The 13,840-nt window shown below is 29.7% G+C and overlaps 1 protein-coding gene across 4 annotated transcripts in view; it reads right to left on the bottom strand.

Annotated features, from left to right (window-relative positions):
- The window catches only part of LOC145279689 (prolyl 4-hydroxylase subunit alpha-1-like), a 105,403-nt gene that overhangs the window by 26,611 nt on the left and 64,952 nt on the right, over window positions 1-13,840 (bottom strand). For 2 of the 4 annotated variants that reach the window (XM_080130965.1, XM_080130963.1), the window contains exons 4-10: window positions 13,151-13,311; window positions 6,880-6,931; window positions 5,671-5,864; window positions 3,241-3,414; window positions 2,245-2,315; window positions 1,323-1,422; window positions 331-384 (exon numbers count right to left, since the gene is read on the bottom strand). In XM_080130965.1, the coding sequence (XP_079987091.1) occupies window positions 331-384; window positions 1,323-1,422; window positions 2,245-2,315; window positions 3,241-3,414; window positions 5,671-5,864; window positions 6,880-6,931; window positions 13,151-13,311 (806 nt within the window). The remainder of the gene's footprint in view (window positions 1-330; window positions 385-1,322; window positions 1,423-2,244; window positions 2,316-3,240; window positions 3,415-5,670; window positions 5,865-6,879; window positions 6,932-13,150; window positions 13,312-13,840) is intronic. The other 2 variants (XM_080130966.1, XM_080130964.1) reach the window with 1 other exon arrangement.

The following is a 13,840-nucleotide window of genomic DNA, read 5'->3' as shown; positions in this document are numbered from 1 at the left end:
TCTAATTTTGAAATAGATATAATTCATAAGATTATTTAGACTTTAAATGTTTATTTAAAATACAAAGCATTTATTTCTAAAAAATAAGCTTAGCTTTTTATTAAAATTAAAATTGAAATCATTAATACCATAAACATTTTTTAATTTTTTTTTTCTGTGACAAAGACAAAGTTTATATTTAGAATTAATTTAAAGAAAATCAATTTTTGGGGAAAATAACGAGCAGGAGTAGAAAATATATTTTCAATTAAAAAGTAAAGATATTTTTTGTTGTTTGTTTTTTAACTCCTAAATTAAGACAAGATTTCATAGTAAATAAAAAATACGTACCCGGGCATAATCAAAATGAGGCTCATAATGACCACCAATACCATAGTTAGCAATCTGAAAAATAAAGCATTCCAAAAACTTATAACCTTTATATTAACTCTTCTAAATACATTAAGGATACTAGTGAGAAGTAAACTTTTCAGGATGGAGAGATGGAATTTGTATTAAAAGAAATGGTGCTAACTCAGATTGGCACTTTTGGCGATAAACAAAAATGAAGAAAAACTTTTATTGTGTACCTACTTGCCATGGAATAAATAAAGATAGTACATTTTAAAAATTACGAAAATTAGTCAAGTATTTTTTATCAAAGAAAATCAAATTTTAAGTTTTTAGCAGTAACTTGTTGTTTCTGGAGATGGTAATCTCAATTTGTGTTCTGAACTTATTAAAACTGTATATAAATGTTGTTTAAATCTGCATATTTTATTTTCTGAAAAAATGTTGTCTACTAAAAAAAACTAAAAAAAAAACGTTATGTTAATAATAAATTATTTTGTTTTAATTCGTAAGTTTATGTTGTATTAAAAAAAAATTTCCCATGTGGATTGTCCGCCCTTGTCAAACCTCACTTTCATTCAAGTATGAAAGCTATTTTTTCTCACTTATTGTGAATGATCAAAATTTGATTTTCGTGAATTAAAAAAAGAAACTACTTGATCAAATTTTTTGATTATTTCGTTTTTATTACATGACTGGTACATACATCATACAGACTTTTGTCTATTTTCTTTACTTTTAATTGCCTTCATAAGTGCCAATTTGAATAAGCCACAAAAAAAAAAAAAAATGACGTGATTAAATTTTGTAAATTATATCCATGAATACACAATTAAATTTTCATATTAAAGAATTAAAGTGGATCATGCAACATTTTATAATTTTGTATAAATGATTGCGAACGTTAGATATTTATAAATTATTTTATTTCCCTCTCCAGCAGGTTAAAACAAAGCAAAGCTAAATATTTCTTTTAACAATTTTCAATTTACCTGTAATTCTTCTGCGGTGCTAACAGTTAGGTTTGTGATTGTCTCAATTCTTCTATTAATCCTTGCAAATACGTGGTGGTCTTCTCCTTTCAACCAAGCACTGAAATAATAAGAATTTAGAGAAAAAATATGGTAACCAACTAAAGATTAAAGAAAATGGCTTTTATCAGAAATTTTTTGAATTATGAAAATGTAAGGGTGGAAGAGGGAGTATCTAATTAAGAAATGGTCCTGGGTATGACTTTGAAAGACATCCCATGGTGAGGCCCCATTTAGGGGCTGTGGGGAATATGGAGTTGCCCCTTAGTTACCATTGCTCTCAGGTTCACTTTAGCCCAGAGTGGTAATACCGGTTAGGACATCTGATGCTACCAGATAAGGCCAGTCTGAAGATACTGACTTCTTGATCAAAATGCAGCAAACGTGACAGACGACTAGGAACCACCTGTGAATTTAATATTCCCTAGACACTTCCTCCTTTGAAGGAAGCCAGTTCAACCCACATGTTACAGTGAATCAAACAGATACCATAATACTTAGTTTGCTGCACCTAATCATAACAAAGGTTTATATGAAATTTCAGCCAGATCAGCCCAGTAATTTCCAAGAAAAAGTGTAACAGACAAACAGAAATATAATATATATTTAGGCACAAGGCACTTAAAAGTGTAGCAGGTGAGTGCTCATCCTCTCTATATACTAATTTTTTATGCCTTTCGGCCCATTTGTTCAAATACTGTTCATTTCTCTCTTTCACTTGTTTTTCACACTTTCATTTTAACAGTCACCATAATACCACACTTACTCTATCGGCCACCCTATTTAAAATATCACATATCATTTTAATTCAATTTTATACTAAGGTTTGCTCCTAACCTAAAAACTGGATAGGCGATTCAAGCCGCACAAATCACATACTCACCTTTTGCTTATTCTGTATGTTGCCGTTTCCAATCTTCCTGTGACTGAGTTTTGAACAGTGGCTCGATTTAACTGGAAAATTTAAAGATGGAGGAAGACTAAAATAAAAGATGAAAACTAATTGCATTGTAATAAGGTTCAGTTTAAATATTGTAGATTAAGCAAGAAATCTAATACATCATAGCATGTGTTAAAAATAAAGTCTGCCAAAATAAAGTTTTTTTTTATTTTTTCACTTAAAAATGTGTAAAAAAAACTTTATTTTAAACTTCTAGAAAAATGTCAGTTTTGAAACTCCATGGAATAAAAAGAAAATCTTTCTTTATATTCCTTGTTTGTGAACTTCTGATGAATTAATAATATAACATTTTTATTTTGTTTTATATTAATGCCCTATTTAAAATATTAAGAATCTCTTTATCAAGATCTAATAAAATATATTCATATTATTCTTATATATGATGAGAATAATGGAAAAAGCACTCTGATGAGAATAGAGAGATGAAAAAGGAACAAACAAATTTAAATGTCCATCAACGTTTCGTCTTTATTGTAAGACTTCTTCATCCAGAAGAAGTTATTCGGAAATCAAAACAGATGATTTGTTTATAGTGGTAAAGGCTTTGTGCAGAACCAACTACACGTTTTAGTACAACTGCTAATCTCAGTTGGTGCAATGGCTGCCACAGAACAGTTTTCCTTCTCCTCGATGCATGTCTTAATGAAGACTGGTGCATCTTTCCTCATTGATTAAATGCACGCCAAGATACCAACCTGGGAATTTCTGTCCATACTAGACAAACCATGAACACTTGGAGGGTTTAGTTAAACTAAATCTTTAAGTCATTTATTTATTAATAATAAACATTTTTCTTTATTTCTTAGTAACTGATATTTTTAGATGAGGAAACTGATATACTTTGCTGTGGCTGATAAAGAATTAGAAATTTTTAATAATAAAAAGAAAAAAAAAAAAATGGAATGAAACAAGGTATACCCTTGGTCGTGCATGGTTTTTGACAACCTCCATTTCTTCATCTGAGACAATGTCATGATAAATCACTAACCAAGGGTCAAAGTGCATCTCCTCTTCTTTAACACGAGCGTAGAATAGATAAGGGTTTCCATACCAAGCATATCGACATCTCAGCTTGTGTCTGTTTTTTATTGGCTGAAAAATAAAGGGAGTATTTACAAAACAGGATTCATAAAAAAAATTAAAACAGAAAACTTAAATTGCTATTAAGGAACTTATTTAATGTTTCCAATCGATTTTTAGTCCATTATATTTAAAAAAAAAATTATCAGTATATATCAGCAAAATAAGCAAGTTTTAAAAATTAAAATATTTAAATAAATATTTGGAACAGCTAATAGATAACTTCAAAATGAATATTGGACATTTCATTGTATATGTTGTCATGGTGACACATGATCTACCACATCTCCATCATGGGTGCAATTGTATTGGATAAGTATTTTTATGGTTTCACATAATAGTTGTAAAAAAAAAATAAAATGACAAAAATAGACAATGATAATGAAGCACTACTGATAAGGAGATGACTGTATTTATACCAATAAACATGTATTTATTTCAAAGAAAATTTATTAAAGACCAACACACGGAATACATAATACACAAATAGATGATACAATTTAAAAACTTAATTACTAATGTAATAGTTTACATTAACAATTCATAGACATAGTTGAGAGTAGACCTGAAATGCCAGGATAAACATGGAGAATCCTTGAAATTGTAAAAATAATATACAACTTTCTTGTACAGAAAAAAAAAACGCCATGTCAAAATGGTTAGCTGTCTAAGGGTTTAGTCTCAAGTTGCAGAAGTTAGATTCATCTAGATGATGAAGGGTTAAGTAGAGCGATGATCTGTTGGTTTCATTGTGTGTGATCATATAAAAGCAGAGCTTGACCAAGCACGTCTGATCAGCTCTAACTCAAGGTTGAAAAAGAGGCATCTCATTTTCAAATATTTTTCGTATTTCAAAATTGAAGATTCATTTCTCACCGTGTCCAGTATTGTTCAGGGGAGATAACTCGAAATTAATCCAAGGGACATGACTCTGAATACTCTGTGCCAACAATAATATGCATTTTATTTTTTCACTAATTTCCTACGACTTTTTATTTAATACAAGATAGATTGTTCTCATTACGTCAGCAATGATTGGATAGAAGTCTTAAGTAATTCTTAATTGTATTAATGGTATTGTACATATTATTACATGTTACCTGAAAGCTCTTTGTTTAAACTCCTGGACTTAACATTCAGAGGCAACATAAATTGGAACAAATACATTGAGGACATTGCCAAGGGTGCTGCAAAAAAGATGGGATCTTTCTAACATGCTAGAAAATTATTCACACCTGAGAGTATCTTGTACCTCTACAAAGCCACCATTCGCCTATGCATGGAGTATTATTGCTACATCTGGACTGGTGCATCTGCTACTAGTCTCTCATTCTTAGACAGGGCTCTAATCTAATTGGTCCTGCAGCATCAACCAAACTTCAACTTCTGTCTCCTCGTTGAAATGTTGTATCCCTGTGCCTTTTTCACAAATATTTGAATGGAATGTGCTCCAACGAACTTCATGAATTTGTACCTCCTTCAACGTAAATACCTAACCCAACAAGCAACACTATAGAGATACCTGGATGCTGGAAAATCTTCTACTCTAACAGTTTCTTCCCTTGAACTGCTAGACTTTGAAATTCCCCCCCGGATCTCTGTTTCCTTTACTGTACTGACATGTAGAGGTTCAAATGCAATGTGAACAGACATCTCACTGCTCAACTCCCTATGTAGTATCCTTGTAGATTTGATCCTAAATAATAGCCTCTTACACCGAAGTGGTACTGTGCCTTATTTAGGGTATAATAACAGTAAAAAAAAAAAAAAAAAAATTAAATCTTCAGAAAACTATATCTCTTAGAACTGATTACCTGTGGTGCAATGGATATAAGTACAAAGTAATAATCGGTTCTAAGAAAGTCTTCTGGAGGTTGAAGGTTCAATCTTCAATTCGATACTAAGAGTATAATTAAGAATTATTTAAGATTTTTGTCTCATCATGGCTGATGGAACAAGAACATGCTAATCCAGTGGATTAAATAAAGGTTTCTGTTCGAAATTCCATGCAAATTCCCGTGTTTGGCAAGACAAACCTAAAGAAGATTGGAGGTTACATTGGCTGAAACATTGTGTGTAATAATATTCAAGCTGAGAACCATAGTTTGAATAATAATACAAATTATCAATCCTCATCTCCAAAATGTTGAAACTCAAGACAATAATTGGTGTGAAAGTCGGTTTCTACAAGCTGTCCAGCACATGCTAGCATATAAAATGGATGTTAAATTGATAAAGATTATGATGGTGATGAAAAGAAATGCTAACCTGAGTTTCTTCATTTCTACACAGTCTTTCATATGTATAAAATTCCTCCGAATTTCTATAGTCATCGATATGTCGTGGATTCCTGAGTTTAGGTTCTCCAGTTTCTCCTCTCAGCTGATCACTACCTGTGTGTTCTTCTTCAATGAGTTTTTCAAAGTAATACTTGTTGTTCTTTGCTCGTTGATGGTCAGGAACTAAAATTAATCAAATTTTTCAAAATTTAATTTTTATTCAAGAAAATATCTTCAGGTCTTATATGGATGAAACAATACTTTCTATACATTTTTGTAATGGTTTTCTTTTTAAAAATATTTTTTTTTAATTCAAACCCATTTTTTTTTAATTATAAATTGATATTATGTGTTTAAAAAGTGAGTTAATCCATCCCCATTTTATATATTCCAGTTTTATCCCTATTTAAAATATCCAAGTATACAACTTCAAATGAACACATTTGGTTGCATTTGTAACTGATACTTAGATAATATAAAAACTATAAAAAAAATTTAATTCTATGACCACCACCACCACCACCACCATCACCACCTACAAACGCTTAAATAAAAATTAAATAATATAAATAAAAATATGGTGTGTGTTAAATTCTTCTGTTTCCCAGTAAAAAGGTATTTCTACATATGATATTGCTACATTCACTCTTAGTTATTGCTCTAAAACTTAAGAACTTGTAAAAATGAAATAATTCAACATCTGCAAGAAAAATTGAAGAAAGTCTTGTATGAAAATTATTTCTTTTAATTTTTAAAATAGTCAATTTTGTAAACCCAGATCACAAATTCATTATTACTGAAAAACAAAATCAAGCAAATTTTCAAACGGATGCTAAAACTCAAACTTTATTCATTTTCTTTACAGCCTTATTTTCATAAAAAAAAACTGTATATACAAAAATGGGATCTAAGAAAGCCTCCAATCCCCCCAATTAAAATATTTAAATCAAAAATTAAAAACTAAACAAAAACATTATTTTTTCAATTTATGCAAAAATATATGTAATGGAAACAATTATTATTGTTAGTCACTTTTTTGCATAACAATGCGGAAATCATAAAATCTAGTTTAATTTGCGAAAATAAAATTGAAAAATATAAAAAATAAATTATTACATTTTGTTCAAATTAAAAAAACAAAAACATTTATATTTTACTCTAATGCTGTGAAATCAAAAGTATGAAACAGTTTACTCACCAAGTTCAAGTAATTCATTGGTTAAAACTAAAGCAAGACGAGCATTTCCTTGCTGGAAAATTAAAAAAGATTATTTTTTTTAAATGTAACAATTATTAACGTGTGATACTAAAATTATATATTAAAAATATAAATTTCATGACAATCATATATTAAAAATATAAATTCCATGACAAATTACAGAGGAAGAGAAACGTAAGTTAACTTTTCTCCAAAATAATTTATTGGTATTTAAAGTTAAATAAAGAATTTAAATGCAAGCCTTAAAAGCAGCCATCTAGTTTTTGGCAAAGTTTTCTTGTTTCTTCTTATTAAAAAGTGTATAAAAAATGTGTAAAACGTAACTGATTATTATTTTCAAAGTTTGGCTTCATAGTATAAAGATTAAGTGATATAAAACATAAATGAAAGAAATAGCCATGAGGCAAAAAATATAAAACTAGAAATAGCCTTAAATCAAAAATATAAAACTAGAAATAGCCTTAAATCAAAAATATAAACTAGAAATAGCCTTAAATCAAAAATATGAAACTAGAAATAGCCTTAAATCAAGAATGTAAAACTAGAAATAGCCTTAAATCAAAAATGTAAACCTAGAAAAGGCAAAAATGTGTAACTAGAAATAGCCATAAGGCAAAAATGTGTAACTAGAAATAGCCATAAGGCAAAAATGTGTAACTAGAAATAGCCATATGGCGAAAATGTGTAACTAGAAATAGCCATATGGCGAAAATGTGTAACTAGAAATAGCCATATGGCGAAAATGTGTAACTAGAAATAGCCATATGGCGAAAATGTGTAACTAGAAATAGCCATATGGCGAAAATGTGTAACTAGAAATAGCCATATGGCGAAAATGTGTAACTAGAAATAGCCATATGGCGAAAATGTGTAACTAGAAATAGCCATATGGCGAAAATGTGTAACTAGAAATAGCCATATGGCGAAAATGTGTAACTAGAAATAGCCATATGGCGAAAATGTGTAACTAGAAATAGCCATATGGCGAAAATGTGTAACTAGAAATAGCCATATGGCGAAAATGTGTAACTAGAAATAGCCATATGGCGAAAATGTAAAACAAGAAATATATGGTTATTTCTTGTTTTACATTCTCGCCTTATGGCTATTTCCAGTTTTTAATTTTTTTTTTTTTTTTTTTTTTTTGCTTCATTACTATTTCTAGTTTTACACTTTTTTGTCTCATGGTTACAATTTTTTTTTTTTTTTTTTTTTTGCTGATGGGTATTTCTAGTTTTACTTTTTTTTTCCTGATATTTATTTTTAGTTATACATTTAAAAAAATGTAACGCTACAAATAGCCATCAGGCAAAAATGTAAAATCTAGTTCAGTTTGTGAAAATAAAATTAAAAATGTAAAAAATCATTTTGTTCAAATTAAAAAAATATTTTATATTTTACTCAAATATAAAATTAGAAATAGTCGTAAGGCAAAAAAAATGTGAAACTAGAAATAGTTAGGAGGCAAAAAAATGTAAAACTAGAAATAGCTACGAGACAAAAAATGTAAAACTAAAACTAGCCGTGAGACAAAAAAATATAAAACTAGAACTAGCCATGAAGCAAAAAAATGTAAAACTAGAATTAGCCATGAGGCAAAAAATGTAAAACTAGAATTAGCCATGAGGCAAAAAAATGTAAAACTAGAATTAGCCATGAGGCAAAAAAATGTAAAACTAGAATTAGCCATGAGGCAAAAAAATGTAAAACTAGAATTAGCCATGAGGCAAAAAAATGTAAAACTAGAATTAGCCATGAGGCAAAAAAATGTAAAACTAGAATTAGCCATGAGGCAAAAAAATGTAAAACTAGAATTAGCCATGAGGCAAAAAAATGTAAAATTAGAAATAGCTATAAGGAAAAAAAAATGTAAAACCAGAAATATTCATAACACAAATAATCAACAGTATATATTGTATCTATAAACAAACAATTGTAACACTTATTGGATTAAGCATCCATCTCCGTTAACTTTTTCTAATCAAATAAATATTGCAGAAAATAGATTTGATTCATTTATATATAGATTCCTCACTCACCTCTATTCTAATAATAATACTTCTTGCTATAGAGACCTACTTCATTGTGAATGTCCCTACCACCCTACTATCTTACATTTGATGTGCTGAAATCATCATTTTGTTTATTTTTAATGTTTTTGTTATATATTTTTTTTTAATTTTGGCTAAAACAAACATTGCTCATATAAAGTTTACAGATATAGTTTTTTTTTTATTTATTTACTAGTAGAGAAACCCGACGTTGACCGGGATTAAATGAAGATTAACAAATATTTCACAATTTCAATAATTTTATTGCCATCAACCCCCCCCCCCTTTTTCAATCAAATCTATTGATTGCCTGCTGATTGGGGACACACCGTGGTGCACCCTGAGGAAGCTTCACATGTCTTTCCACAGTAACTCAATCCACAATACATTGTAGTCTACATCGCACTATCGAGAACCTACTGTTGATTTTATAAAATTATTTTTTATAAATAATGGCTTGAATTAAAGTTTAAAATGTAAAAGTCAAATATCATGCTTCAATTGTGATTTAAACAGAAACATTAATTTTGAATGTGCCCCTGTCATATCAAAGAACCTAATGTTGATTTTTAGATGACTGGTCCTTTTGCTTGTGTGGTGATAAAACTTCTTAAATGCACTTGTGATGTTTTGGTCAAAATTAGACTGTTCTTTCTTTAGCTGGACATTTCCGATTATCGATACCTATCAGAACACCGCCAATACAAAATCTATCTAAATACACTCTCAGATACACAAAGTACATTTGTGTGAAATTAAAAGAAAACCAGTTTCGCCATTTTAGAGTCTATAGGGAACTCACTCTCTCTCTCTCTCTCTCTCTCACACACACACAGTGTCTTTTATATACAAGTAGAGACTAATATTTTTGAGAAAACCTTGCAACAAAGATGCTGAATTTTAAATATTTTGATCTTGGAGATTTAGCCAGACACATATATGGATCCCTTTATAGAGACTTTTAGTTTGAAGATGAAAAATTAACCCTACTACCCAATTAGCTTACTCATGCATCCCTTTAACAATGAATAAATTTGATATCTATAGGTCAAACTTAATAAAAAATGAATTTTTAATTAGATAAGCAAAACTTTTCATAGTAATCAAACAAAAAAACAAAGTAACATTTCTCAATTATTTTGCAGTTTTATCTTTAGGAGTAAAAAATAGTTTAAAAAAAAAAACGTACTAAGCTAGAAATTTAACCAAACAATTGGTGCCTAACTTAAGAATTTATTTATTTAAATGTTAAAAAAAGCAGAATTGGTCAAATATCTTTTATTAATAAAAGATTTATCTAAAAAAACATTTTATAATTGAGTATATCCATATTTGTCTGAGAAGTTACAATTTCCATACAAGAAAACATTTAATTGTAATGGTTCTTAAGTCATGCAATAATCTGAAGAATTATGAAGAAATTAAGTTTATGATATATTTTTGAATTTTAAATGTTACCTCTTTTTATCATGAAGTTGAAATCATGAGTTTGGCGCTTCTGCAGAATTGGGACGAGATTTTGCAGTTGATAAATGGAGTTTTCAGATAAAAAACAATGGTTTCAACTGATTTTTTTTGTCAATTCTAATAAGTTACAATGGTAGCTTCCAAATTATGCAGTCAAAATTATCTGAATATTACTGAATTATAAAAAAAAAAAACAACTTTAATTGTGTTAGCAAGTAAAAATTGCCGCCATCTTGTTTGAATCTAAACGGAAATTACCTCCCTTTTGAACTCTCCTGTGTCTTACGATCGTTTTCATCAAATTCTACTTTTTTATTTTCTTTTAATGAATTATTTTCTAATTTTTTCGTAATTTTTTGGAGATAATTATCTTTAAAATATGAGAAATACATAGAGACCATTGTTTTCATGTGAAATTCAATATTACGATTTCCGAAATTTTGTCCCAATAGTGTAGAAGTACCCATGATTGAACCAAAGTTTTACTATTTAGTTAATTTCTAGAAACCTGATAATTTATTAAAGAATTTTAGTTTTACATGTCGGCACTGATAAATGTCAATTCATTGGATAATTATCATTTTTACAATCGAATCACAATATATGCCAAATATTAATTATGAAGGCATTAAAAAAGAAACTTAGACTTGAAATCATCATTCAGATACTCAAGTAATCCATTCTAAAAATATTTCAGATTCTTTAAAATAAAGAAAAAAATCAGAATAAATAATTTTTATATTATTTTTTAATTGGAATTCATTATTGAGATGAGTATTATTTATATTAATTTATTTATTGCGGACTATTATTCTCATCTTTATTGGTTGTTGTTTCACGACGTTTCGGCCAACTATTCCTCTGGCCTTCGTCAGGTGGTAACCGCGACGGATAGGAACTTTGAATCTCCTAACTGCATTCTCAGCAATCACTGCCATCTGTAGTTGTTATCGTCGTCTCACTGCATTTTGGCGAAGTAAGCCTCTGGCCGGCTTTGGGTAGGATTGAAACCGCTATCTTCAGACAATGCTCATCTGAAACCATAGAGATTCAACGTCTCTATCAACTGCGCCACAGTCCCCGAAGGGCGATCAAGGTAGGATTTTTTTGATCGTATAAATCCACGTTTATTTATTATCTGATCTTCCATGGTCGGGTCCGTACCGAATGGTATATATATTATTTTAATTAAAATTTGTTATTGAGATGAGTATTATTTATATTAATTTTTATTTATTGTGGGCTATTATTCTCATCTTTATTAGTTTCACGACGTTTCGGCCAACTATTCCTCTGGCCTTCGTCAGGTGGTAACCGCAACAGGTAAGAACTTTGAATCTCCTAACTGCATTCTCAGCAATCACTGCCATCCATAGTTGTCTCACCATGTTTTGGCCAGATAATAAATAAACATGGATTTATAAGATCAAAAATCCGACCTTAATCGCCCTTCGGGGCCCGTGGCGCAGTTGATAGAGACGTTGAATCTCTACGGTTCCAGATGAGCATTGAAACAACAACCAATAAAGATGAGAATAATAGTATTTTTGTGATGAGGATTGGTTATTCATATTATTTGGCTTCAAGGATCGATGGCGCAGTGGTTAGATTACTTGGAAAAATCAATTGTAAAAAGTGATATTCTCCTAAAGGCTGGAGATTCAATTTTCAGTTTGGACAACCGCAAAATATGCTTGCGAATTACTTTGGACTTCTATCTAGTCATGGCTGACAGGACGAGAGCATGCTACCTCTGTGAAATAAATAAAAGGTCTGTTCAAAATTCTGTCCAAATTCCTGAGTTTGACAAGATACACCTGAAGAAGGTTGGAGGTTACATCGACTGAAACGTTGAGAAAATGACGTTCAAGATGAGAACAGTAGTCCAAATAATTAGATATTCTAGTTCAGTGTTTTTCAACTGGGGTTCCCTGGAATGCTAAGATTCTACAAAAGTTGAATAAGAAAACGTGAGATACGCCAATTAACTTTTGACTTTTTATTCAATTTCATACGCATAATATTACAAAACATGCACACCGTATTCTTAGATATTATATGGACACCTAATCTATTATTAAAATGATAGCAATCATTGGAAATATATATTTAGTAATGTATGTATGGAGCCAGTATGAAACCGTCATCACTAACCTATGCCCACCCAGTGAATAGGATCAGTACACGAGTGATTTTTGAAGAGCAAATATTCCAAAAATTATGATGATTAATTTGTGTGTGTGTGTGTGTGTGTGTGTGTGTGAAAACGAAATTTTAATATAAATTAAGACTTATTTTTAATTTGTAATTTATGATTTAAAAAGTGATTTTTAGTTTGATTTAAAAAGTGGTTTGTAATTTATGATTTAAAAAGTGGTTTGTAATTTATGATTTAAAAAGTGGTTTGTAATTTATGATTTGAAAAGTGGTTTGTAATTTATAATTTAAAAAGTGGTTTGTAATTTATGATTTAAAAAGTGGTTTGTAATTTATGATTTAAAAAGTGGTTTGTAATTTATGATTTAAAAAGTGGTTTGTAATTTATGATTTAAAAAGTGGTTTGTAATTTATAATTTAAAAAGTGGTTTGTAATTTATGATTTGAAAAGTGGTTTGTAATTTATGATTTAAAAAGTGGTTTGTAATTTATGATTTGATAAGTGAGTTACAGACTTTTTGTTTTCCCCCTTTGTCTTTGATTAATAAGAAAATATTTAAATTCTGATTCCTTACCATTGACATGGCAAATGATAAGTAGTCAAGGATTAACGATCTATCAACCGTTTTGTTGTATTCTTGGGATTCCACTTCCAATGCCTCCTGCATCCACATGATTGTATGGTAGAAATCTTGCTGGTTGTAAGCATAGCGCCCCAGCTCAAAGCATTCTTCCGCTAAAAGACAATATTCATTCATGTAAAATTCTAATATCTTACTTGGGAAATATTTTAAGATCCGCAAGTTTTATATAAAACAAAGTAAAAATCAAAACAGTAACGCCTCAAATAGTGTTTCGGCAGTGAAGAGACTTTTGCTGAGATATAAAACTGAGTGCAATAGAAAGACATAAACCGCAAGATTCAAAGAGAGAAAGGGCAGTAGAACGGAGAGCACAAGTGGAGTCTGCTAGTACCATTATAATCAGTCAAGTAATACAGCATTAGTGAGAAGTGTCCAATTCATAAAGGCAGTGAAAGAGTGCAATAAATGTGAGTGGTGTTAAGCATTAACTGAAAAAAGGAGGCAAAACATAACATTCGGAAATGTTGACATCTTTTGGCTACAGCAACAAAAAAAAAAGAAGTCAGAATAGAATTTTAAGTAAAAATGGAAAAATGACTGAATAAAATAAAATACGAAACCAGCACACTACTAAAAAAACTGAATGAAACTGAAATATTTTTATTTTTTAAAAATATTTAT

This window comes from Euprymna scolopes, chromosome 7 (assembly GCF_053919585.1).
Source record: "Euprymna scolopes isolate OS-2025 chromosome 7, ASM5391958v1, whole genome shotgun sequence".
Taxonomy (NCBI): domain Eukaryota; kingdom Metazoa; phylum Mollusca; class Cephalopoda; order Sepiida; family Sepiolidae; genus Euprymna; species Euprymna scolopes.
The sequence above is the reverse complement of the archived record's forward strand: the minus strand, read 5'-3'. Positions and strand labels throughout refer to the sequence as shown.